General features: G+C 46.7%; 2 protein-coding genes and 2 pseudogenes across 2 annotated transcripts; 1 reads left to right on the top strand and 3 right to left on the bottom strand.

Annotated features, from left to right (window-relative positions):
* Window positions 1-1,371: 1,371 nt before the first annotated feature.
* On the bottom strand, window positions 1,372-2,224 carry LOC116654448 (annotated as a pseudogene).
* Window positions 2,225-5,052: 2,828 nt separating this feature from the next.
* LOC107324982 lies at window positions 5,053-5,948 on the top strand (annotated as a pseudogene).
* Window positions 5,949-10,647: 4,699 nt separating this feature from the next.
* LOC107324980 (feather keratin Cos1-2) lies at window positions 10,648-16,669 on the bottom strand. Its single transcript, XM_015885419.1, has 4 exons — window positions 16,666-16,669; window positions 12,327-12,331; window positions 11,617-11,624; window positions 10,648-11,245 (listed from the first exon to the last, which is right to left on the bottom strand). The coding sequence occupies exon 4, from the start codon at window positions 11,222-11,224 to the stop codon at window positions 10,922-10,924; it is 303 nt and encodes a 100-aa protein (XP_015740905.1). The 5' UTR covers window positions 11,225-11,245; window positions 11,617-11,624; window positions 12,327-12,331; window positions 16,666-16,669; the 3' UTR covers window positions 10,648-10,921.
* Window positions 16,670-22,022: 5,353 nt separating this feature from the next.
* LOC107324981 (feather keratin Cos1-2-like) lies at window positions 22,023-22,821 on the bottom strand. The gene is made up of 2 exons (XM_015885421.2): window positions 22,723-22,821; window positions 22,023-22,346 (listed from the first exon to the last, which is right to left on the bottom strand). Exons 1-2 carry the CDS (start codon window positions 22,819-22,821, stop codon window positions 22,023-22,025), a joined length of 423 nt encoding a protein of 140 aa, XP_015740907.1.
* Between the last annotated feature and the right edge of the window lie 3,915 nt (window positions 22,822-26,736).

The raw sequence follows: 26,736 nt of genomic DNA on the forward strand, positions 1-26,736 counted from the left end.
ACCATGGAACCTGTGGTATCTCATCTTGTTATTCATCTATGATACACCTAGGCAAATTCACTCCCACCTGTGCCCTGGCTATCCTGACTGCACCTCTGCACATCTGGACAGCAGGCCTGTATTCTTCCTAGGCCACCCATCCCTGCTTCCTCTGCCTATACCTTTCCTCATAATCCCCTTGTTTGACCATCAAGTTCTTGCTCAGTCAGACTGCTTTCCCTTCTGCTCTGCATCATTTCTTACACTATGGGATAGAGTGCTCTTGTGATCTCAGAAAGGTGTCCTTGAAGGACTACCTGCTCTGGTCAGTTCCCGTGTTCCTAAGGATAGTCTCCCGGGGCACAGGAGGCAGGCAGGGAATAGGAGAGGTGAGATCAATAATCTAACTTATTCACTGAGGATTTTGCCATTATCAAGAGTAGGGGGAACACAACCAAAAGATGATCCTGTTGATACACCAGAGATTTCATTTGTAAATGGCAGAAGACACTAGACCGGATACACATATAGAGTACTTGTAAAATGTAGACAACATGTATGTTTCGTCTAGTTGGTTTTATGGACAGAGCAGGAGTGGGCATCCAGGCTAAGGCCAGACCCAAGAGGGGCCTTACTGAAGGCTCCACACACTGACTGTAGTGGAGCACCACTGACCCTCACCAAGCCAGGAGGTAACAGAATGCCAGGCCAGACACAGGCTGTCACTGCTCAAGATACCTATTCTCATGATGTGCTCCAGGCTCTTGGGAGCATGTCTAAGCAAAGACACATCAAAGCAAGGAGTAGCAGAAACTGGTTAAAGAGTATTCACGGATTACTTTTTAAGCTTCAAAAGAAGGTGCCAGAAATATGAAATCATTACGGTGTGCACTGGCCTCTAGAACAGTGATGGAGTCTCCCCAGCTGATTCCCACTAAATCCATGGCTTTCCCCTTTGGAATTCTGTGTGCAAACAACAAAAAACAGAAACTCAGATGGACACAGAAAAGGATGCAGCAAGTGTTTAATGAGTCAGAGGGGGGAAATGATATCTCTGGAAATGCAGACGGCAAACTTGGTGAGCAGCAGGTGATGAGATGAATCTGCTCACCAGTCCTCCAACAGTGCTGCCACCACACCCACACATAGTGGCCAAGAAATGAAGAGAGGTTGGAGGTCACTCAATTCTGGCTTTCCAATAGTACCAGAGATCTCTGAGGCAAAAAGACAACCAAGACACTAGATAGGAAGAGGAAGAAAAAGAGAATTCTGGTCTAATTTCTCCATGTTGTCAGCAAAGTCCAGCTGGCCCCACCCCTTTCTGTCTTGCAGGGCAAAAACAGCAGCACACAGTTCGTCCTACTGTCCAGTGCCGTGTTATGATTTCCAGGGGGACCTTGCTGGGATCAGTGTCCAGCACCTTTAGCAGGGGTTGCATCTTCTGCCACAGTAGCGGTTGGAAATGCAGGAGAGGTCAAAGCCCCCCGAGGTGATGGGCACTCCCTGACAAGTATCTGAGGATGCTGCAACAGCAGCGGAGTGGAGGAATCCACGGCGGTGTTCTGCGGGAAGGAGCTGAGGATGGGGTCCGGCAGGGTCACGCACCCGGGAGAGGGTCAAGACTAATGGTGGAGTTCTGGCACTGCCTGACACAGGGCTCATTGCAGCTGCTAGCCAGAGGGGTTGGGCCGCATGGCTGGCATGGCTCACATGGGTTGCAGCAGGACATGACTCGGGTCTGGAGATGCACCTGTTGGGAGAGAGAACAGGAAGGAAACATAATGGGGGGTATTTATGAGGAACAGATTTCCATCAAGCCATGAATGAATCAACACCCATGCACTCTGTGCATCTGGAGGATGTGAAGTGGTAGGCAAGGTGTTCTCGGACCCCAGATATTGAGCTCTCTGTGGGGGATTCCTGGCAGGTACCCATCCCATGTCTATCCAGTTAGTTCCTAAATTGGAGTCCAATAGCTACCTACACACAGGCTCAGAGTCCTAGATAAATCATCACTTCTCACCCCAGAACAAGCAGTCCCACGATTTGGCATGGAACAGAGGCATCTCTGTTATTCACTCAGATACTCACTGTGCTGAGACCTCCTTTATTTGAACAACAGGGACAGGAAGGAGACTCACACTCACCTGGTTCCAAAGCAGAGGTGGTAAGAACGGTGGATGAGAGAGCAAGGTGCTGGGGTCCCTTTTATAATGGACATGAGATGACCTATATCCAAAGGCATTGCTTACAATGGTGATTATTTTCTGTCATGCTGTACTTGCACAGAATGCAAATCATCCCAGATAATGATATGGGTGGTCTGCCAGCTTCCTGTGCAATTCAGTTTCGTTTCTGGCTTTATGCCATGTCACTTCCTGACTGAAAGCACCTTGTAAGAGGCATGATGAAGAGAAGCCCAAGCATTTCCGCACAACAAACACCGGTGTGGGCAACACACTCATTTCATGTGCTACGAGAGTCCAGCAAAGGCAGAAGATGTCAGCTTAGGTCATTCCATATGGTTTCTTACGGGAACTTTTGTGAAGAGGTGTACCAGATCCAGACTGTGACGCACTCTCAACTGACCCTTCTCTCTGTTAAATTCTGCTGCCCTGATTTGCCCCCTGCTCTTCTCTCTCTGTAATCATGGAATGGGCACAATCTAGTGCAGATAGGTCTCCAGATGCCAAATAATAAAGACACAAGAGCAAACGTTGTAAAAAGGATGTTTTCATTAAAAAAATAAAAAAACATAATAGAGGGAGGCATACAGGCAGCAGGTAGATACTCACCTGGGTTACTCACCTGGGTGATGAGAATGGTGATTTAGAGTAGAACGACACAGTACTATGAGAATTTTTCCTACGCTTCACCGTGTAGATCCTGATCCTAGGCATCAGGGTTTAGGTTGTGTGTTGGAGGGATGCTAGAGTGATGTGGAGTTGGAACAGGCTGCCCTTATAGGTTTTGATGCCCCGTCCCTGGAGGTGTTCAAGGCCAGGTTAGATGGGCCCTGGGCAACCTGGTTTAGTTAATGGTGAGGTTGGTGGCACTGCCTGGCAGAGGCTTGGAGACTCTTGATCCCTGATGTCTCTTCTAAACCAGGCATGTGATTCTGTGACAAGTTCCTCCATCTCCTGTTCCATGGATGGAGGTGAGGCTGACTGCCCTCTAGTTTCCTGGGTCTTCCTTCTTGCTTTTATTGAAGACTTTTGTGACACTGGCTACCCTCCAGTCCTCAGTCACCTATCCCACTCAGCAGGTTTTTTCTAATAAAATAAAGGTAATTTGGAAAGCACTCTTGCCAGCCCCCTAATTCCTCAAGGGTGAATCCCATCAGGGCTGTGGATCTGAGTGCATTTATTTTGCCTAGACCATCTCTGTGCAGATCCTTTTCCACTACTGGGAAGTCATCTTCTGTCTCTAACCTGTAGGATCTGGAAGATCCAAAGGGCAGACTGAGCACTAAAGACCAAAGGAAAGTTGGTTTTTCACATCTCTGCCTTCTCAGTGTCTCCTGCTCTGAGGGCACTCACCTCATTAAGCAGAGGAATCCCATTTTCTCTCTTCTTTCTTGTTCCAACAATATACTTAAAGAAGACTTCCATGTTATCCTTGATCTCTTTCAACAAATTTAATTCTACCTGGGTATTAGTGTTCCATGTTGCATCCTTACAGACTCTGACACAATATCTATATATTCCTCCGAAATGGACAAGCTCATTTCACACAAAGCATAGACAATCATTTTCCGCTGTAGTTTCTCCACAAGTGCCTTGCTTGTCCATGCTGGTCTCCTGCCCTTAATGCTTGATTTGTAAAAGAAACTGGATCAGAGTGTGTCCGCAAGGCACATCACATGAGCAGGTTGTTGTCAGTGCTCTTCCCAATGTGCCGCACATTTTGGTTTACAGCCATTTGTGCGGTTAGCCAGAAAGTGGCTGCAAAACTCCTTGAGCAGAGGAGAAAGCAGCTGCTTCCCTGCAGCAACCCCAGGCAAAGGGAACAGGCAAGAGGGTAGCAAGACAGAGCAGGATAGGATGGGACAAGACTGGATGGGATGGGACAGAATGACCCGAGTCCCCTGCGTAAGCATGACACGAGTCAGAGCGCAGGACAAGATGTCACACAGGTAACCTGGTACTGCCAAAGCTCCTGAACCCCAGTCACACGAAAAGATCCTTTGCGGTGGCACACAGATTTGGACTTGGAAATGGCACTGGAGCCACTGATGATGATACGTGTGTTCTATTGGTTCTTCTATGTAAGACCTAAGAAGCCTATTTCTCAACCTTGAGGTGTGCCAGAAAGGGAATGGTACTCACTGTGCAGTGCCCACCAGGGCTGAGAATTTATGCACAGAATGGCAGAAATGAGCTTCTATCATGGAAAGGAAAATATGTAAGATTTTTTCCATTTGATAATCCAGAAAATAAAAGACACCACAATACGGAAAGGAAGAAGGAGCTCTCTAAGGATGGGATCTCCAGAGTGACACACTGGGAAAAAACTGTTGACTCCCCATTAGTCTGCACATGAATATTCACTTACTGTCTTTATAGCTCTTCATAATCTTTCTTACTGAAAAACCCTACTGATACACCATTTGCTGTTCTGTCTTTCTTGTGAGACGTGGAGAGTACTCCATACAACCTTTCAGCCCGTTCCAAGACACCCAAGGCAAAATATGAGGAGACAAGCCAGGAGGGCAGAATTTTCCAGAAACATGAGGTGTCTTCTCATGAGGTGGTGGTACATCTCTTGCAAGATAGGCTCCGAAGAAACCCGAAGCAGTGACCCAGCTGACATCATTTCCACTTATTGGACTATTCTAACACATTAAATGAGTCTGATTCCCACACTGGTCCTTCTTGTGTGGGAATGCTTGGGCCTCCCTTCATGACACACAAAAGATGCCTTCGGTGTGGGAATGGAAATTACACAAAGCTGAAAACATAACAGTACTGAGCAGGAAGTCAACTTCCACAGTCCATATCATTAGCTAGGATGTTTGGCATTCAAGAGGTTCTTGTCAGAAAATAATCACTACTGTAAGTGACGCCTCCGGGTATGGGACAGCTTCAGTCGATTATAAAAGGCAGCCCAGTTCCTTAGTCTCACATTCGCCACTCTTGCCTCTTTCTTCTTGGGAACCAGGTGAGCGTGAGCCCCCTTCTTGTCTCTTTCTGTCTTCATCGGGCGGCCAGACACCAGCAGACCTCTCATCAGCTAGCAGCTCTGTTTCATGACAAAACTTGGAGCTGCTGGTCATGGTAAAGGGAAGCAGGCAGAAGTTTTCTTCTGGAGGGATGTTGGGACTGCCTTCAGGGGCTTCTGGGGTAGGGTCTAAGAAGTAGCTTGATAGGCACTGGGCGGCTCTGTCTGGGTCCTGGTAGGAAGAGACCAGGAAGCCAACAATCATCCCTGCACAGCCTCCAACTCCCGATACTGCATGTGCGTGGTTCCCTCTTGATAGGATGGTAGACTCATCGTGACTCTCCATTCTCCATTCAATCCTCTCTCCCAACAGGTGTGTTGCCAAACCAAAGACATGTCCTGCTGCAACCCGTGTGTGCCATGCCAGCCGTGCGGCCCGACCCCTCTGGCTAGCAGCTGCAATGAGCCCTGTGTCAGGCAGTGCCAGGACTCAACCATCGCCATCGAGCCCTCTCCCGTGGTGGTGATCCTGCCCGGACCCATCCTCAGCTCCTTCCCTCAGAATACTGTTGTGGGATCCTCCACCTCCGCTGCTGTTGGCAGCATCCTCAGCTGTCAGGGAGTGCCCATCACTTCTGGAGGCTTTGACCTCTCCTGCATTTCCAACCGCTACTGTGGCAGAAGGTGCCCCTGCTAAAGGTGCTGGACACTGACCCAGACAAAGACCCCCACAATCTCAGATCATGGTGCTGGACAGGAGAACAGACTTTGTATTGCTGTTTTCAGAGTAGATGACCACGACTGCCTTACACTCTCAGGACAGATAGAAGTGGCCATCCTGGCTTCTTTGACTACATGGCCATTGTCTACCCGTTCTCTCTTCCACCCATTCTTTCTTTCTCTTTTGTCTTCTGCTCTCCACAAAATTCTCTCTGAAGGCCCCAGAAACCCGCTGAGTGACCAGCTGGCATCTAGATGGGTGTCCTGGGGCAGCTTTGCCATGGGAAGAGGGCAACAGGTTTTTCTCTGTTCCTGCTGATCCCTGCACTTGGAATCTTCGCTTGGTCTGACTTCCCTTTCCTACTTAGACTCATTAAACATTTGCTGCAACCTTCTTTGTGCCTCTGTATCATACGTCCTTTTTAATATGTTGAGATGAGAAGTCTCTTCCTTTGATGGGAAAGATCATAGATATATAATTTCCTTATTTGCAAGATGGGTGGGCAGCCTTAGATATTCATCCTTCAGTCATGGCCACATCGAAAGCAACCCTATCGCAGCTCAGCTGCATGTGTACAGCTTTGCAGGCCTCCTGTTGTCCTTGTGGTCTGGCTGCTCCATGATAGTTGTGGACAGTTGCTGAATGGATTATTCATCCACATAACTGACGGGTCTTGCCTGGACTTAAGTCCTAGTCCTACTTCTCACCTCAGCTCTGAGATGAGCTTCACATGACGCATCTCCTGCCTGCACTGCAACAATAAATGATAGATGCTTCTCAGATAGCATTTACTCAGATCCAAGTTGAAAGTCTGACATGTATTGGCAGACTCACCCTTTGATGTTTTCTCTTCACTTGATAGTGACCTAATGTTTCTAGGTGCCACAGAACTGAGAAACAGATCACTCCCAAAGATTAACAAAGAAGGAAAGACCTGCAAAGTTTGGATGATCGCAGACTATGAACAGTTGTCAGGAAACATTCCGTGTCCAGGATATCAGTGCATGGTGGCAGTATTAGGGAAGAATAAGTACAGAAGGTGGAGGTTTATACGTCACGCTCCCGAGAAATATCAGTAATGCCAGAATCTTCCTCCTAAACACCTACTCAGACTTTCCTGTACAGATGTCAGGGACCATGAATCAGTCCAGGAATGTGGCATGACGCTTTGCGCAAGACCTACTGGGCAGGTCATGACAGAATACTTTGCAATAAGGCTGCATTCTGTCCTTCTCCATGCTGATGGAACAGATGAGCGTACGCACACAGGCCCATTCCCAGTAATTCCCAGAGGAGCAGGTGCAAAGGCAAAGAGAAGTATTTAAGAGATCAGGAGCTCATTGGCTCACAGAAAATGGAGTTCTGTCAGTTCTGCCCTGTCCTGTCCAGCCTAGAGAACCTGATTCTTTCCCAAGATTCCCCAAGGATCCTGAAGTGTGTTCCAACATCCTGGGGGCAATAGGATGTTCTGTATGGTAGGAGGGGATGGGAGCCTGTGTCCAATCTTGGCCTCATTACACTGGGGCCAGAGCAGAGAGGTACCAAGCTGAGGGATTCCATACAGGAGAAGAGGTTGAAGATCCCTGTCAACAGTTTATGGGCTGGTTTGGCCCAATTCCATGAACAGTGGTGTTTTGTGGGATTGTTTTGAGGATTGGTCCTGGCAAGGTCACCAGCCCAGATGAAGGCTCAATGATGATGGTGAAGTCCTGACGCTGCCTGACACAGGGTTCACTGCATATGCTGTCCAAGATGGGGCCCTCTGTGAAGAGGTGTACCAGCTCCAGAGTGTGATTCCCTACTGACTGACCCTTCTCTCTAAAAAATTCTGCTGCCCTGTTTTGTCCCCAACCTTTCTGTCTCACTGAACATGCAATGTGGCACAACATTGTGCAGAGTCCTCTCTAGACCTCAAAAAGAGACTCAAGAGAAATGTTGTAAAAGGAGGGCAGCTTTGGTAAAAAAAAATTTTAAAAAAGAAAAAATAGGGGGAGCCATTCAGACAGCAGGTAAATCATATATCTACCCAGGTACTGGGAATGCTGATTTAGGGAAGAATCACACAGGACTACAAGGATTTTTCCCATATTTCACTGTGTAGATACTGATCCAAGGCATTTAAGATAGAAACCCTAGAAATGCCAGCAGGATCACAGAATCACAGATTTGCAGGGATTGAAATGGATTTTTAGTTACCATCTTCGGAGGATATTATCCTCTAGGAACTTCCAAAGTTTCAGTTTCTGTTTGTGAAGGACAGAACTGTTTTTCTTTTGTTGTCTCAGAGCTTGCTTCATGAGGCCTTTCTGATGAGAAGACTGACTGGCGACTGCTAACTATCTAGGAGGGTGAATGGTGGGTGTTATTGTGCCTGCTTATGATTGCAAAGATAAGCAGAAGCAGTACAAGCAGTCTTCTTCAGGGGTGTTGCTCGAAGGAGCTGACCACTGCAAAAGGTGATAATGCTTGTGTCTGGCAACAGAGGCGGCTTATCTGTGGGCCAGGAATGTCACAAAAGCTGGTTTTAAACTCTATTACAAAGAGTGTTCACCTGCTTGTTTGGAAGTTCAGTGTTTGCTTGAGATATGTTCCCAAAAATGCTGAGCTGTAATCCTCAAGCCTCAGAAAAACAACCCCACAGAAATGGGGGATAAAAGGCCCTCACTAAACTGGGGACTTTGGAGACAAACTCCCAAAGACACTTTTGATGGAGAATTCCCTGAGGGGAAAACCTCGTCCCCCGAGGTCAGCTTGCTGTGGAGCTCCCTGGCTATCTCCCATCCCCTGCGGTGATCAGATGAGTTCCTGAGATCAACGGATCTATTGTGTACCTCGCTGGACCCACGGTGGTGACTATCTCTTATGCTCTCTGCAGAGACTCCTTGCTTATATTTCCTACCTTTCCTATTGCCTACCTTCCCTTCCCCATCTCCCTAAAAATGGCTAGGACTTTAATAAACTGGTTGGACCAACATTTGAACTGTTGCTTCTTAATCTCATGCCAGGTATACACATATCTGAGAACCTTGCCTCCTTCCTATAAATTGGAGTGAGACACTGTTCTATTGCCCCTTGTTCTATTGCAGTACACCATAGGAAAGAGCCTGAAAACCAAGATTTTTTGCACAACATTGATTAGTGTGGCCAACAGTCTCATTTCATGTGCTAGAAGAATCCAACAAAGGCAAATGATGTCAGCCTAGTTGATTCCTTAAGGTTTCTTATGGACCCTTCTGGGATGAGGTGTGCCATCTCCTGAGTGTGAACGTACCCCAATTGACTCTTCTTTCCACAAAAATCCTGCTGCGCTGTTTGTTTTCCTCCTGTTTTGTCTCACTGATTGTGGTATGGGGCAAAAAGATGTACAGAGTTCTTTCCAGATGTCACAAGTGAGGCCCAACTTGGCAAGTGGTGTAACAGCAGGGTTCCTTTAGTAAGAAGGAATAACAAGAGCTATATATCCATTGAGTAAATCTTATATCTCTTCATATGATGGGAATGTGAATTTTGTGCATAATCACACAAAATCTGTTGGATTTTTCCCATGACTTTCAGGGTAGATCTTTTCCATATAGGGCTCCTACTACCTTTCCATATTGTTATGTCTTTTATTTTGGGGATGAACTGCTGAAAAAATCATATATATATTCCTTTCCATGTGGGAAGCTCATTTCTGTCATTACATTAATAAATTCTCACCACTGGTGTGCACAGCACACTCCATCTGATTCCCTTTCTACACTCCTCAGGATAACAAATGGGCTCCTCATGTTTTAAATGGGAGGCCCAGTAGAGCAAACACATCTTGTCAGTATCAGTGGCTGCAATGTCTTCTTCAAGTCTCTCAGTGTATCTTCCCTCACTGTGCAGCATTCCTGTATACCACAGTATTCTGTTAACACATATAGGACTGTTAGCATATGCTTTGACTTCTGTGTGCTGGTGTCATGGTTTTGTACTTTTTGCTACTGGTATTCTACATCAACAACATCATGTGGAGCACAGAAAAGAACTACGCAACCCAGAGGATCTCATGGTCAAAGAAGAAAATTCATCTTGGAAGCGACGCTCGCTCTCTCTCTCCCAGTGCCTGGCAGCGGGTGTAGGTGTTCCTTCAATTTCAAAGTAGGCTTTTCAGTCTTCAGAAAACTCTCTCTCTCTCTCTTATTTTACTTGATTTATTAGCCTCAAATTCAAGTAGATTGTATTATATTGTGTTATCTTGCATTCTAATATCATAGTTGGTAAAATAAGTTTTCCTCCTTAGATTGTTGCTGCTGCTCTGTTTGTTTCCTTGAGCCCAGATCCCATCTTGCACACAAACCAAGGGCAAACCCTGAATTGACTCGGCTAGATTCAGTGACTGTCCCAAACTACCAAGGAGCCTGGCAAAGCCTTGTGGACAACAGGAGGCCTCCAAACTAAAAGGAACACATGCAGCAGGTCTGCAGCAAGGCTGCTCTAGATATGGCCTTGACTGAAGGATGAATGTCTACAGTGTGCCCCACTCTCCAGTGCATAGGGGAGAGATGGATTTGTGCTAATTCCCACCAAAGAAAGAGTTTTCTCATAGAACCATAGTAAACAGAATTACAAAAAGTCATAAAGAGACACAACGAATGATGCAGCAATGGTTTATTGAATCAAAGGAGGGAAATGATGTCACTCCAAGTGGAGGCCCAGAATGTGGGAAGCAGCAGGGGCAGACAAGAATCTGTTCACCCTTTGCTATGGCAGAGTTGCCACACAACAGCCATCTAAGTGCTCATTAAAGGAGAGAGGATGGCAGGTCACTCATGTGGTTTCTGGGACCTTCGCAGAGAGTTTTGTGGAGAGCAGAAGACATCAAAGAGAAGAGTGATAAAGAGTGAGTGGAAGAGAGTATTGGTTGACATTGGCCATGTAGTCAGAGAAGCCAGGCTGTCCCGTCCTGTCAGTCCTGACAGGGCAAGCCAGACATGGTCATCTACTCTGAAAACAGCAGCACAAAGTCTGTTCCTCTGTCCAGCACCATGTTCTGAGATTGTGGTGGTCTTTGTCTGGGATCAGTGTCCAGCACCTTTAGCAGGGGCACCTTCTGCCACAGTAGCGGTTTGAAATGCAGGAGAGGTCAAAGCCCCCAGAGGTGATGGGCACTCCCTGACAGCTGAGGATGCTGCCAACAGCAGCAGAGGTGGAGGATCCCACAACAGTATTCTGAGGGAAGGAGCTGAGGATGGGTCCAGGCAGGATCACCACCACAGGAGAGGGCTCAATGGCAATGGTTGAGTCCTGGCACTGCCTGACACAGGGCTCATTGCAGCTGCTGGCCAGAGGAGTAGGGCCACAGGGCTGGCATGGCACACACGGGTTGCAGCAGGACATGTTTTGGGGTCGGCAACGCACCTGTTGAGAGATAGGACTGAGTGTAGAATGTGGAAAGTGAGGGACAGTCTGCCAAAGCACTATGAAGGAGCAAAAGCATGTGCAGTGTAGGGAGTTTGAGGCTTTGTAGAGATTGTCATGGGGTTTTTGATCTCCTCCAGAAAGAAGAATCCATAAAGAGCTACCAGTGCCTATGTGGCTGCAGAGATCCTAACCCGGAAGCCCTCTGAGTACAGGTCCACCCTCCATCCAGGACAAAATTTTTCCCTTCCTTCCTTATCAGTGATGAGCAACTCCAAAGAGTGGCATGGAAGAGAGTTGGCAGCAGATTAGAGGTTCACAGGGCTCGGGCCTTCTCATGGAGAGTGAGAGAGACAATAAGAGGCACTCACCTGGTTCTCTGGAGGCAACCTGGGCTGACCTGGAGGCAAGAGCTGTGGATGAGAGAGTAAGGACCTGGGCTGTCTTTTACAATATATATACACTGCCCCATATCCAGAGGCATTATTTATAATAGTGATTATTTTCTGACATGTTCCTCTTGAATGCAGGCCATCCCAGAAAATGACATTTCTCGTGTGTTGGTTTCCTGTGCATCAGTGTTATATTTCCAGCTTTATATAATTCCCATTCCACACTGAAGGCATCTTTTGAGTGGCATGAAGGGATACCCAAATATTTCCGCACAACAAACAGAAGTGTGGGCAACAGAGTCATTTCATGTGCTAGATGTGTGCAGTAAAGTAGAAGTAAATGATGTCAGCCTGGGTCATTTCTTAGGGTTTCTTATGGGTTCTTCTCACAAGAGATGAGTGACCCTATCCCAACTGACACTACTCTCTAAAATTTTGCTGCCCTGTTTTGTCTTCTCCTGTTTTGCCTCAGCTATCTTGATATGGGGCAAGAATTTGTGCAGAGTCCTTTCCAGATCTCAAAAGAGATAACCAAACAAATGGTGTAACAAAATTTCTGTATTAATAGGATGACCTGAGGCAGCCAGCACAGCTTCATCAAGGGCAGACTGTGCCTGACCAATCCATTGACTTTCTATCATGTAGAGACAGTATGAGAGAACAGAGGAAAAGCAGGTGATAATATTTACCTAGACTTTTGCAAGGCCTTTGACATGATCTCACACCACATCCTTATCTCTAAATGGAGATATGGCATCATATGGTGAACTATTCAGTGGGTAAGGAATTTGTTGGACCGTCACAGCCAGAGTGTTAACATAAATGGTTCCATGGCCAGGTGAAAGCCACTGACAAACGCTGCCCCCCAGGAGTTCATCTTGGGGGAGATACTCTTTAACATCTTTGCAAATGACACAGATGATGAAATCAAGTTCTGACTCAACAGATTTATGGATTATACCAAACTGAGCTGTGCAGTCAGTTTGACAGAAGGAAGGGATGCCACTGAAAGGAACCTTGACAAACATGAATGATCGGCCTTTGTCAGCTTAATGAGCTTCAACAAAACCAAGTGCAGTGCGTTTGGTTGGGGAAATCCCAGATGTGTTTATGCATTTGAGAGAATAATTCCTTGAGGGGAGACCTGCATAAGAAGACTTTTGAACTCCTTGTAGAGGAAAATCTTAACATGAGTGAGCAGCATACATTTGCAGTCCAGAAGGCCAACAGTACTCTGTTTTGCATCAAAATTGGAGTGGCAGCACAGTGAGGGTGAGATTATCTATCTCTACTCTGCCCTCATAAGGATCTCTCTGGGATACTGCATCCAAGTCTGGGGTTCCTAGCACCAGAAAGATGTGGAATTTTTGTAATGGCTCCAGATCAGGACAATAAGGATGATCAGAGGACTGAATCACCTCTCCTATGAAGACAAACTGAGGTATCTGGGCTTGTTCAGTATGCAGATGCTAAGGCTCTTGGGAGACCTCACTGTGGCCTTCTAGTACCTGAGTGGAGATTATAAACAGGAGGGAAATACTTTACATGGATAGACTGTGACAGGACAAGGGGGAATTATTTTAAACTAAAGAAGGGAAGATCTAGATTAGATGCTGGGGAAGTTTTTCAGTGAGAGATTCATGAGGGGCTGGAACAGGCTGCTGGAGTGGTTATGGATGCCCCATCTCTGGAGGTATTCAAGGTCAGGCTGAAACGGGGCTCTGAGCAAAGTGACCTAGTGTTTGATGTAACCCCTGATTGTAGTAGAGGGGTTGAAATGATGATCTTTGAGGTCCCTTCCAACCTGAGCCATCCCATGATTCTACAGTTCTGTGAATAAGTTAAGGCATATAGACTCTAGCTCTCTGTGCATGTGGCCATGCCCCAAGATGCACTGCAGGACACACAGAGCCCAGCTTGCAGCAGCCCAGTCCCTGTAATCCATGCTAAGGCACCAAGCACTTGCATATGGGGCCAGCTCCTTGGATCAGCAAAGGCCACCCTCAGCTCTGGTTCTCCAGCTTCTTTTGGACCCTGTGCCCCTCTCTCCTCCCTGCTATGTTCAGTCCATTCTGATGCCATGAGCTCAGCCTACCATGCCCTCCCATCCAGCCTTTCTCCCTTCCCTAATCCATTCCGTTAGAAATCCCTCCCCTCACTGCTTCCTGCCATACAGCCTTTTGCCCTTACTCCCTTCTTCTCCTGGGTCAGAGCTCATGTGACATTTTCTATGGGAGGAAAGGGGTTTTCTGAGTTTGCTTCTTGTTTGCATCTTGGCAGTGGCTGTGAGCAGAGCTCAGGTGCAGCAGGAGCTGTTGGTAGAGACCAGTGAGGGCACCAGCACCAACATCATCTGCTTATGTGCCAACATGTAGTCTTATGAATGTATACACTGGTAATGCCAGCTCCTGGGCTAAGGCATCTCTATGAAGCCATAAGTGTTTCACCATTAGTCACTATCCTGGGCTTCCTGCACCCAAGAGAGTTTTGAGATCACAGAGATGGGGGGCTCACATGTCTGGCCTGCTGTATCTGGTAGCAATACTCATTTGTAGATCCCCTCAGCTGTAGGCAACTTGTCAAAAGCTGGGCCAGGCAGAAGCTCTGTAGAAGGGTGCTACAAACCCACAGGAAAGATGTAACCCCACTTCATACACAGGCATACTGGCTGTGGTCCCTGAACCGGGGGACTGAAGGGATGGGAAAACAGAGTAGAGACAGAGGGCCAACCGCAGTACAGATGTGACCTTTGGGAACATCTTTGTCTAAGCATCCTTTCTCAACACATTTCCAGTCAAACCAAGAAAATTACTCTTCCTTAAGAGTCCGTGGTATTGCTGACTTCTGTGGGCCTCCCTCATGCACAGAGATCCTCTACTGAGAATGTCATCTGTCAAGATTCCAGTTCATGTGACTTGCTCCAGGGTGAAGGAGGTATGTGTAAGAAGGCACACAGCAAGGTAAGGACTGATGGCCAAGGACTGGTAGTGGATTAATGTCTAGGAATATCTTCCTGTGCTTCAAGTGACAGTACCTGAAAGATGAAAGTTTACAGTGTGAACTGGCCTCCCCTCCAAGGAGCAAATAAATACTAACACCCTTGAGGTGGGGTTGAGAAACACCATGTGCGGTATTGACTAGAACCAGTGGAATTTGCCCAAGTCACACTGTGCAGACCATTTCCATAGAGCGCTCTTTCCTCCCACAGAAAAACCAACAAAATATTACATATATGTTCTCCTCATAAGATGGAATTCTATTTCTGTCATTACACCCACCAGCGTACAGCACAGCTGAGACAAGGATGTTGCTGCTCAGGTAAATCTGAGAAGGCACAAATTATTTTGTCAGATCCCTTATTAAGAAGGATTGAGAGCTGGACTTATTCAGATTGGAGAAGTCTCTGAGGAGATCTTTCTGCAACACTCCAGGACTTGATGACTGCTTATAAGCAGGAGGGGGGTTGATATTTTATACCATCTGATGGTGATAGGAGAAGGGGGAATGGCTCTGAATTAAAAGAGGGGAAATTTAAGTTAAATGTCAGGAAGAAATTCTTTACTCAGAGTGTGGTGAGGCACTGGAAGTAGGCTACCCAGAGAAGCTGTAGATGCCGCATCTCTGGAGGTTTTCAGCACCTGGTTGGATGGGGCCCTGGGCAGTCTGACCTAATAATAATTGGTAACCCTTCCCATGGCAGAGGAGCTGGAACTAGGTGATCTTTAAAGTCCCTTCCAAGCTAAGCCATTCTATGATACCATGATATTCCAAGTAGCTGAGCTGGTTTTGCAGACAATGCCTGCCCCTGCTACTTGAGGCTGAAGGCCAAGGCCCTCCCCTGCTCCTGCTGTTGCACAGAGAGTCCCTTGGCTTCAGCAGCTGACAGCATAGGCCAGGGACATCTTCAGCCCCAGTCTGACTCCAGCAGCTGGCATCAAAACCACTCATGCTGATACAGTAAGTAACTGGCATTTTGTCCTCGCAGCACATGTGCACAGATCAGAGTGTGATGGTGCAGAGTTAAGAAAAGACTTATTAAGAAGACAAGACAGGCTGTGGTGATAAGAAGCATGGCTCAGCCAGACATGAGAAATGAGAGTCCCCTTCTACACACCTCTCTGCCTCCTCTCATCTTGCTCCCCTTTCCCTGAATGTCTCATTGTGGATTTGTATAGGTCTGTTCCACACAGATCCCAGACTGTGTCCTAGTTCACAATCATATCAGTTCAAAAGTCCAGGCTGGTCTTCAAGGAAGTGGCCCTATGATTTATTGATAGCCTATCAAATGTTGTGAATTATGCTGCTTGTTTCTTCTCAGATTCTCCATGTATTCATTCAGTGTCTGTCTATGCATGCTTTCTGATTGCCTCCCCTTTTCTTTTATCCCATTTGATGAAGTTCCTGTTCATATAACCCCACTGACAAAATTCCACACCCCCACATAGCCTCCTCAATCTGCTCCCTTTCATGTGCATGAGAAAGAAATGATGAGGGTGAAGGTAAAAGTCAAAAAGTAAAATGCTGTGGATGCAGTGATTATTGCTGCCCCCAACTCCTCCATGAGGATCAAGAGCAGAAAGCAGTATGGTCTTGAAGGCAGAGTTATACAGCAAAGCAAAGAAAAGAAAAAAAAAAAAAAAAAAAAGACAAAAAAAAAAAAAAAGAAAAAAAAGGAAAAAGAAAAAAAAAAAGCAATAACAGTTTAAATTGAAAAGGTGTGAAACTTAGGAACGTATTTTCCTTCTGCTAGGAGGGTAAATCAGAAATTAGTTCATACTACAATCCTTCAGCTTCCCTGTGCTCTCTCCCAGACCAGCCACTGCTGGCATTTTAGAGCAGGGAAAGCCCAAGGGAGGAGAACACTGACCCCTGCAAACTCCCCACAAGCTCAGCTTGGGACTATGAGCCCAAGCTTACACTCCATGAAGTGGGAAGCCTGTGGGTCCAGGAAAGAAGCAGCTGTTGCAGCTCCTACATTGCACCCTTGGGGAGCTAGCACAGTCCCAGCACCATTTCTATGCACACAACAGGAAGAGGCTTGGCCTGCATAGCCTAGATTCATTATTTTCTTCTGAGCTGCTTCTGAGGAAGACAGCCTTCAGCTGTTATGCTTTCCTGTCATTATTTCTCCCCAGATGCTAGACCTTGCTCCTGCTCCTGTTGAACTATCTGTGGTTTTGTTAAGCTGGTTTCTCCAGCTTTTCCTGGTCTCTATGACTAGCAGCCCTGCCCTTCAGGGTCCTGACTGTTCTACCCAATTAAGGGTCTTCCACACACATGCTGTGAACGCACTCCATCCCATCATAAGGACATAAGTGGAAACATTAAATGCTATTAAGTAATTACTCCTGAGAGATCATTTTATAGATTCCAGTCCCCGGCTGTAATTTGAATAGCTGGTCACGACACTTAGAGCCCAGCAAATAATCTAGTTTTCCACCTACCATACAGTCCACTTACTCATCACATAATTCAACCATTTGGTTGCAAGGGGACTATGCAACAGACAGTGGGAAAGGTCTCACTAAAATCTATGTACACTACATTCAGTACCCTCAGTTTTTCTCCATATCTGCAGTCTTGTAGAAGAGGCAGTGCTGTTAGTCAGGCATGATTTGCCCTCTGTATAAGCAGGCTGGCTGCTGCTGATCACTGTGCTATCTTTTGTATGATTAACAGAGACATCTGAAGACATTTGCTTTGAAGCAGCTCAGGAAGGAGCAAAGGGAGTACAGATGGCCTGTAGTTCCCTGGATCCTCTTCCTTTCTCCTTCTGAAAATGGGTGTGATACTTACCTAGAGGCCATCCTTCAAGTGCCATGACCCTTGAGAGATGACAGAACAACCTCACAATGACATCACCTAACCTAAAACCCTTGGATGCATCCCATCTCATCTCATAGATGCTAGTATGTCCAACTGGATTAAGTGTTCCATAAGGATTTTTCCTTTAAAGGGTGTAGGATTTCAATCCCCAGAATTCTATGAAGAGACTCAGGGACCAGGGAGGCCTGGGGGCAAGCCTTATCCATGAGATGCGAGGAAAAGGAAGCATTTCAGCCATTTCTATTTTCCTTCTCATCATTAATCCTTTTCATGGAGGATGAGCATATGATCTCCTCCTTCAGAGGAGAATGAATTCCTGACAGATACAACACAGCAAAGGGCACACAGGCAGGGAACACATGCAGAAACATGGCATATGGTGCACTCAATGGAGAAATCTCTTTGGCAGAGATAAGGGGGAAATTTCAAAGATGATGCCCTAAGTGTGCTCCTGTCACTGTGTGGTACCCAGAGAAACTGAGAAGAGAGGAGAAGTGTACTGGGAGCCTTGCAGAAGATACTAGAGCTGGTGACCTTGGCTAGACAAGTCTGCTCTTGTACTTTAGAATTAAGAAGCCCTTACATTAGCCCATCAAATTAGCCAGATCATCTTTGAAGGGGTATTCTTCCTTTATGACTTGGAGACCTTCTTTCTCAGCTTGGAGACTCTCTCAGTTTGGAGATTCTCAACTTCATCTTATAAGGAGAACATAGATACAATATTTTGTTGTTTTTTGGGGGGGAGTGTGGAAGTACAAGAGGGATTTTACAAGGCAGCAGCTGTGGAGCAGGATAAATAGCATGGAACCAAGGATACCTCTAGGAGAAGAAAGAATGACTTGCGGCTATGAAGAGGGGGGCTCAGGGTTGTTATTGTAGAAGCTTTCCACCAATAAGTGTGTGTGATTTTTCAACACCCTCGTCTGTTTGCTATAAAAGTATGGCTTTTGGGGTAATAAAGTTGGCAGGATTTAACCATACTTGTTGGTGTCATGACCTCAGCCATCAGTTTCTACGATGGGGGAGGAAAGAGCTCTCTATGGAAATGGTCTGCACAGTGTGACTTGAGCAAATTCCACTGGTTCTACTCAATACCACACAAATATGGGGTTTCTAGCACCTCGAGGGAGTTAGTATTTATTTGCTCCTTGGAGAGGAGGCCAGTTCACACTGTAAATTTTCGTCTTTCAGATACTGTCTCTCGAAGCACAGGAAGATATTCCTAGATGTTAATCCACTACCAATGCCCATCCAGACCTTCTTGGTCTTCTTCTGGACTCACTGAAACAGCTCCATACCCTTCTTGTGTTGGGGATCCTAGTCTGGATGCAGTACTCCAGGTGGGGTCTCAGAAGGGCAGAGTATGAGAATCAACTCTTTTGCTCGGCTGGCCACCCCTTTTTTGTTGCAACCCAAGGTACTGTTGGTCTTCTGGGCTACAAGCCCACGTTGCTTGTAATGTGTAGATGGGTGAGAGCAGGAGCTGGCATCCAGGACAAGGCCAGACCCAAGAGGGACTTGGCTGAAGGCTGCACCCAGTAACCACAGTGGACCAGCAGGGATCCTGGCCAAGCCAGGAGGTCAACAGAAGGCCAGGCCAGACTCAGGCTGTCATTGGTCAAGATTCCCATTCACATGACATGCATCAGGCTCTAGAAGACATGTCTAAGCAGAGATACATCAAGGCAAGCATGGACAGTCATTGCTTATGAAGTAACTCAGGGTGCTTGCCTCAGCTTCAGAAGACAGTGCCTGAAAGATGACATCTCTGAGATGTGCACTGGCCTCTAACATCTCGAACAGTGATGGAGTCTCCCCAGCTGATTCGCACAACAACCACTCCTTTAGACATCTGTGAGCAAATGACGAGAATAGAAACACTGAAGGACACAGTAAAGGATGCAGCAAGTATATAATGAATCGGATGAAGAACATGATATCACTGGAAATGCAGATGGCAAGTGTAGTGAGCAGCAGGTACAGAGATTACTCTGTTCCCCAGTCCTACAACAGCATTGCCAGAAGGCCCATGCATACTGGCCAAGAAAGTATGAGAGGCTTAAAGAGGCTTTCATGTCACTTGTGGCTGGTTTTGAGGGTACTATCAAAGATCTCTGAGGCAAAAAAACAACCAAGATATTAGATAGGAAGAGAGAGCTAAAAAGAATTCTGGTAGACTTTCTCCATCTTGTCAGCAAAGCCCATGTGACCCTTTGTCTTGCAGGGCAAAAAGAGCAGCACAACATTTGTCCTACTGTCCTGTGCCATGTTGTGATTTCCAGGGGGACCTAGCCTGGGATCAGTGTCCAGCACGTCTAGCAGGGTTTGCACCTTCTGCCACAGTAGAGGTTAGAAATGCAGGAGAGGTCAAAGCCCCCTGAGGTGATGGGCACTCCCTGACAACTGAGGATGCTGCCAACAGCAGCGGAGGTGGAGGATCCCACTGCAGTATTCCAGGCAAGGTCACCACCATGGGAGTGTGCTCAATTACAATGGAGGTGTTCTAGCAGAAATACCTGCTATGGTAGTGGTATGGGAGACCTGAAATATTTAGCAGTTATGCTGAAACCTTTCATGATTCATCCAGTGCTTGGCAGCAGAGCAGGGAAAGGACAGGAGATGCAAGTTCATGCATCATGCTCCTGTGCAATACTAACAATGCTACAATCTGAACACAAGCTCAGACATTCCTGTGCAGATGTCTAGTCCCCCGAAGCTCTCCGAATGAGACATGGGACTTTGAGCTAGAGCTACAGGGAAAATCACGATAGAACGTGAACGATAGAGATGGATTAAGGTGTTATTTGTCCTTCTCCATGTTGATGAAAGAGATGAACGCATGCACATGTGCTCGTGCCCACAGAATATGTGGAGCAGAAGCAAAGGCCAAGAGAAGGATCTGAGTGGTCAGATCATAGGCTTATACTGAGAGAACTTCCTGCAGCTGTATACACATCTACCACAGCAGTTCTTCCAAGCCTTTGTCTTGATCCTGAGGGTCAAATAGAATGTTCTGCATGGTGGGTGAAGACGGAAGTCCCTGGCCAGTCCTGGTCCTTTCTCATCAGGGCTTGAGAATCAGGGAAGTTGTGCTGAGGGAGTCTAAACAGCAGCGCAGCAGAAGACAGCAGAAGCTGGACTGGAGTGTGAGTACTGAGCTCCGCTTTCCAGGTACAACATTGTCTACTGTGAGATGTGCTCTTCTCATCTGGCAGCACAGTTTGAGATACAGCCCTTGTGCATGGAGAGCTGGGGAATGGCTGCAACAGGTCTTTAATCTGAGGAGAAAACAGGTGACCAGCTGCACAACCCAGTCCAGCTTTTTTAAGAAATTGAGCAAAAATGGCAGGAGACATGCATGGACGAGCAAGGAGTTTCATAGTTTCGTGCGGGTTGGAAGGGACCTTAGATCATCGAGTCCGGCCCCCGGGATTCGAGCCTCTGTGTAGCAGAGCGGCACTTCTACCACTTGCGCCACAGGGGGGATTCGAACTCCGGGCCCCAGTGTTGCATGGCGGCATCTTTAACCACTGCGCCACCGGGGCACACACCAGGGAGTTTGTGGATAAATTGAAAGGTAAGAAGGTCCATAAAAGGTGGAAATAAAACCTACACATTTGGGAGAAGAATATGAATAGTGACAAGGTCTGAAGGGATGTAATGAGGAATGCTAAGGCCCACTGAGAATTCTTTCTGTCAAGCGTGGACAAGAATAATTAATTCCATATGAGAAGCATCTGTCAATTACTGCTGCAGTGAAGGCAGGATGTGTGTTATATGTAGTTTGACTCAGATCCATGGTGAGAGCCTGGACTAGGCCGCAATCAAAGGCAGACTGTGTAGTGATGAAGCTGAATTCTCCATTCAGAAAATGCTCAAGGAGCCTGGCAAGGCCTTGTGGACAACAGGAGACCTCCAAACTAAAAGGAACACATGCAGCAGGTCTGCAGCAAGGCTGCTCTAGATATGGCCTTGACTGAAGGATGAACGTCTACAGGGTGCCCCACTCTCCAGTGCATAGGGGAGAGATGGATTTGTGCTAATTCCCACCAAAGAAAGAGTTTTCTCATAGAACCATAGTAAACAGAATTACAAAAAGTCATAAAGAGACACAACGAATGATGCAGCAATGGTTTATTGAATCAAAGGAGGGAAATGATGTCACTCCAAGTGGAGGCCCAGAATGTGGGAAGCAGCAGGGGCAGACAAGAATCTGTTCACCCTTTGCTATGGCAGAGTTGCCACACAACAGCCATCTAAGTGCTCATTAAAGGAGAGAGGATGGCAGGTCACTCATGTGGTTTCTGGGACCTTCGCAGAGAGTTTTGTGGAGAGCAGAAGACATCAAAGAGAAGAGTGATAAAGAGTGAGTGGAAGAGAGTATTGGTTGACATTGGCCATGTAGTCAGAGAAGCCAGGCTGTCCCATCCTGTCAGTCCTGACAGGGCAAGCCAGACATGGTCATCTACTCTGAAAACAGCAGCACAAAGTCTGTTCCTCTGTCCAGGACCATGTTCTGAGATCGTGGGGATCCTTGTCTGGGGCAGTGTCCAGAACCTTTAGCAGGGGCACCTTCTGCCACAGTAGCGGTTGGAAATGCAGGAGAGGTCAAAGCCCCCAGAGGTGATGGGCACTCCCTGACAGCTGAGGATACTGCCAACAGCAGCGGAGGTGGAGGATCCCACAACAGTGTTCTGTGGGAAGGAGCTGAGGATGGGTCCAGGCAGGATCACCACCACGGGAGAGGGCTCGATGGCGATGGTTGAGTCCTGGCATTGCCTGACACAGGGCTCATTGCAGCTGCTGGCCAGAGGAGTAGGGCCACAGGGCTGGCATGGCACACACGGGTTGCAGCAGGACATGTCTTGGGGATGAACGTGCACCTGTTGGGAAGGAGGGTTGGGCAAAGAAAGTGAAGAGCGTGGAGCAATCCGTCATCCCACTTTGAGGGAACCAAGGCACATTCAGTACAGGGATCTGAAGCCATTCTAGAGAGGGCCAAGGCTCTCTTGACCTCCTCCTGTCAAGACCCAGATTGACCCTCCACTGCCCATTCAGCTACTTCCGAGGCCCTAGCCCAGAAACCCCTTGAATGCAAGCCCAGGGTCTCTCCCAGAAAAACTTCTTTCCCTCTTCCTTCCTCAGGGACAAGCAGCTCCATGATCTGTCTTGGAAGACAGCTGACATCAGATGAGAGGTTCACAGGGCTCATGCCTCCTTCTGGAGAATAAGAAAGACAAGAAGGGGACTCATACTCACCTGGTTCTGAAGAAGAAGGTGGCTAGAGTAGTGGGTGAGAAAGCAAGGAGCTGGACTGCCTTTTATAATGGACTTATAATGCCCTATATCCTGAAGCATCAATTATAGCAGTGATTATTTTCTGACAAGCTCCTCCTGAATGCATGATCATCCCAGATAATGATATGGGCCCTGTGTTTTCTTCCTGTGCTGCTGTGTTTCATTACCAGCTTCAGACTTTGCCCATCCCACACTGAAGGCATCCACTTATAGCTTGTAGGGAGGCCCAAGCATTTCCGCACAACAAATATCAGTGTGGGCAACAGACTCAGGGAACCTGCTGGAAGAGTCCATCAAAGGCAAATGATGTCAGCCTGGGTCACTCCTTAGGGATTCTTAGTTTCCTTTCTGGAAAGAATTTTAGCAGGTACTGGGTGTGACTCTATCCGACTTGACAGGGCTTTGTGGAATATTCTGCTTTCCTCTTTTCTTTCCTCTCTTTTAGTCTCTGAGCTCTTGGTATTAGGCAAGAATAGTTTTGCAGTACTCTTTCCAGTTTTTTAAGAATAACCCAACAATAAATGGCATAACAAAGGGCCTGCTTCAATATGAAAGAGTAAGAGGAGCCATACACCCAGTGGGTGAATCTTATATCCTGTCTGGGGATGGGAACGCTGACTTTGTGAGCAATTGTGCAGGAGGAAGTGGATTTTTCTGAAATTACTCTATATAGTGTAACACATCCACAAAGAGCTCCTTCTTTATTTCCATATCATGGTGCCTTTTATTTTTTGTACAAGAATATACTGTACATATTTTCCTTAACTTATTTCTGTAATTATTCCCAGCAGTACTCAACACAGGTAAGCACAGCTCAAATGGATGGCCCAATAGAGCAAACCTGTCTTGTCTTATCAGTGGCTTCAGCGTCTTCTTCAGGTCTGCCAGTGCACCTTTCCTCTCTGTTCAGTCTCTGAGTACCATGCAATTTCATTAACAGATATAGGGATATTAGCATACACTTGTGCCTTCTCTGTGTTGGATTTGTGCAAATGTCTGCGAGTGCAGATTTTAGCATGATTCCTTCCTCGTGGGCATGAGCAGGTGCCCCATGTCCCAGGCTGCATCACATGACTTATTGCCACTGATTTTCCAGGTCTGCTGTAGTGCCAAGTGGCCTGCATGGCAGCTCACTGTACTCTCACCCACATCAGGCACAATCAAGGGACCAGGGCTCAGCAACACCACCTCATCCCATCTTATTCTTTCTCTCTTCTGTCCTTCCAGCCCCTCTTTGTTGGGAATGCTGCAGATGCTCAGATGCCTTCAGTTCTGCCAAAGGAATTCTGCAATAATCCTCCAGCTGTCTACACACATAGCTGTAACCCAAAATGTGCTGCATGGTGGGAAGAATACAGCTTACAGCAGACAAAGCACTGGCTGTGCAGATTTGCCCAGCAGTCACATTTCAATCCAGCTTCATTAAGAAATTGAGCAAAAATGGCAGGAGATCTGCATGGATGAAAAAGAAGCTCATGGAGAAACACTGGGAGAATACGAAAGTCTATGCAGTATGGACATGGGAGCAATATGGGCAACCTGGGCAAAAGTATGAATGGTATCAGGGACGGCAAGGATACAGTGATGAAGGTTAAGGTCCACATAGAATTAAATCTGGTGAGGTAGAAAATACAAAAGGCTTATTCAAGTATGTCAACAGCAATAGAAAGATGAGAGAAAATGTGGGTCCTCTGCTTAACAAGGTGAGTGCCCTGGTAACAGGGGATGCTGAGAAGGTGGAGATGATGAATACTTACTTTGCTTCAGTCTTCACTTCTAAGACTGCCCCTTGGACATTCCAGACCATGGAGGTAAGAGACAGTCTGGAGAAGGGATGCTTTCCCCATAGATGAGGAGGAGCTGCTCAGAAATCATCTCAGCAAAATCAATACACACTAATCCATGGGCCCCATGAGGGATTAGAGAACTGGCAGGAGTGAATGGTAACTTGCTCTTTATCACCCTTGAAAGGTCTTGGAGAATGGGATAGGTGCCTAAACTTTGGAGGACAGCCAATATCACTCTAGTCGTATAAACACATTAACATATATGGGGTCATTAGCATGCATTCACATTTTCTGTGTGCTGAATTTGTGCACATGTCTGTGGGTGCAGGTTTTTTAATTATTCCCTTCATAAGCACATGAGAAGGTGCACTGTGTCATGGGCCATAGCATAGAACCCATTCCTGTGATTGAGTTTCGGCACTTAGAGTAGTGCTGGGTGACCTGTGTCATTCTGAATTATCCTGCTCTGACCCATGTCATGAGCATCCAGAGATCCAGAGCACTACACCATTGTTTGTTGCCTAAGAGAGAGTGTTAGGAGGAAACAGAGCAGATGGGTATGTGCAGAGAATCCTGGAATTCTTTCCTAAGGGAGCCATGGCATCTTTTTAAGAAGGAGGTGGAGACTGTGACACTAAGTCTTATCCTTTTGTCATGCTTGGACCTTACAAAGAGAAGCCTTGTCTTCTCAGCAGTTGCTGTGAACTAAGCCCAAGTGCAGTGGGAGCTGCCAGCCAAGACCAGTGAGGGCAGTGGCATCAGTATCACCTACTCACTTCCCAACATACAGTCCAGTAATTACATCCACTGGTACTGTCAGCTCCAACATCAAGGCCTTGCATTCCTCATGAGTGACCTTAAAGGCTCCAAGGAGGTGCTAGTTCCAGCAGAGTGGCTGTTGGTAGCAGCACAGTCCTGTCTGGGCCTTCAGAGGAATTCTACATCCAGTGCAGCCAAATTCCATCCTGACTAGGGTGCACCTCTGTGAACTCTCTAGTGTAAAGACTGCAGCACTCATAGCAACCACTGACTTAGGCCAATGTGAGTAAAACACAGATAGGCAAGATGGTACGTAACATGTTATCCAGCTCGTATTTCCTGAAAAATCCTTAGAAAATGTGAACTGAGGTGAACTGGGAGGAATAATCACCTTCTGGTGAGTGAAAAGTGAGGGAACAAGAATTGTGGAAATAATGCATGTGTAGGAAGCTACACATGGCAGAATACTCTAGATGATAAGAACATTCTGGTTTCCGAATGGAGGCGTGGGTTTAGGGCGCCTCCGGTGGCGCAGTGGGAGGAACGCCACTTGCAACACCAGAGGCCCAGGTTCGAATCCCCCCTGTGGTGCAAGTGGTAGAAGTGCCGCTCTGCTACACGGGAGGCTCAAATCCTGGGGGTTGGACTCGATGATCTCTAAGGTCCCTTCTAACCCGCACGAGACTGTGATACTGTGAACAGATACCATAAAGTCAAGGACTTCAGTCAGCACTCTGCCTCTGCATGCCAGGCTAGAAGAGGCTCAGAATCAAAACAGAAATGGTCAGTGATGTACCTGGTACTGACTCTTTACACATCAAAAAAGAAATACACTGAGATCATTTGGTACCTTCCTACAGTTATAAAGGTGAGGCAAGTTCCATCAAGATTAGGAGAGATCTGGAGAACGTAATGACAAACAGGACCATGTGCCACCTGGAATGTTCCATTAAGACCAGGAGTATGAATTCAGATACAAACGTCTTGCTCTAATTTGCCATGGGTCCAAGATTTCAGAAAGGGATGGTGTCAGAGCAAGGATTAGTACTGCAATAAAGGCACCAGTAAGCTTTAAAGATGAAGCCCTTGTCTGTCCTGTATCTCTTTTCCCACAGTCTCTGTTGACTGCTGCCTGTCTCATTTTCCATCTGTCTTCTCTCATTCTCTCTCTCTTCTTCCATACAGATGGAAATACAAACATTCGTTCAACTGCATATTGGATTAAGCTACAACTTTTATTCTTTTTCTCAGTTCAGCTATTACTGAATTGGGTTGCTGGAAGGCTGGGATGGAAGGATGGGACAATGGTTTTAAACATGTATCTCTTCATTCAGAGTGATAATGTTCATCTTTGGGTTCCTTTTTGTCTATTTGTTAGATTTTCCAACATAAATTTCAGTATTCTGCTTCTGAAAAGGAAAGATTAATG

The sequence above is a fragment of the Coturnix japonica genome, chromosome 27 (assembly GCF_001577835.2).
Source record: "Coturnix japonica isolate 7356 chromosome 27, Coturnix japonica 2.1, whole genome shotgun sequence".
NCBI lineage: Eukaryota > Metazoa > Chordata > Aves > Galliformes > Phasianidae > Coturnix > Coturnix japonica.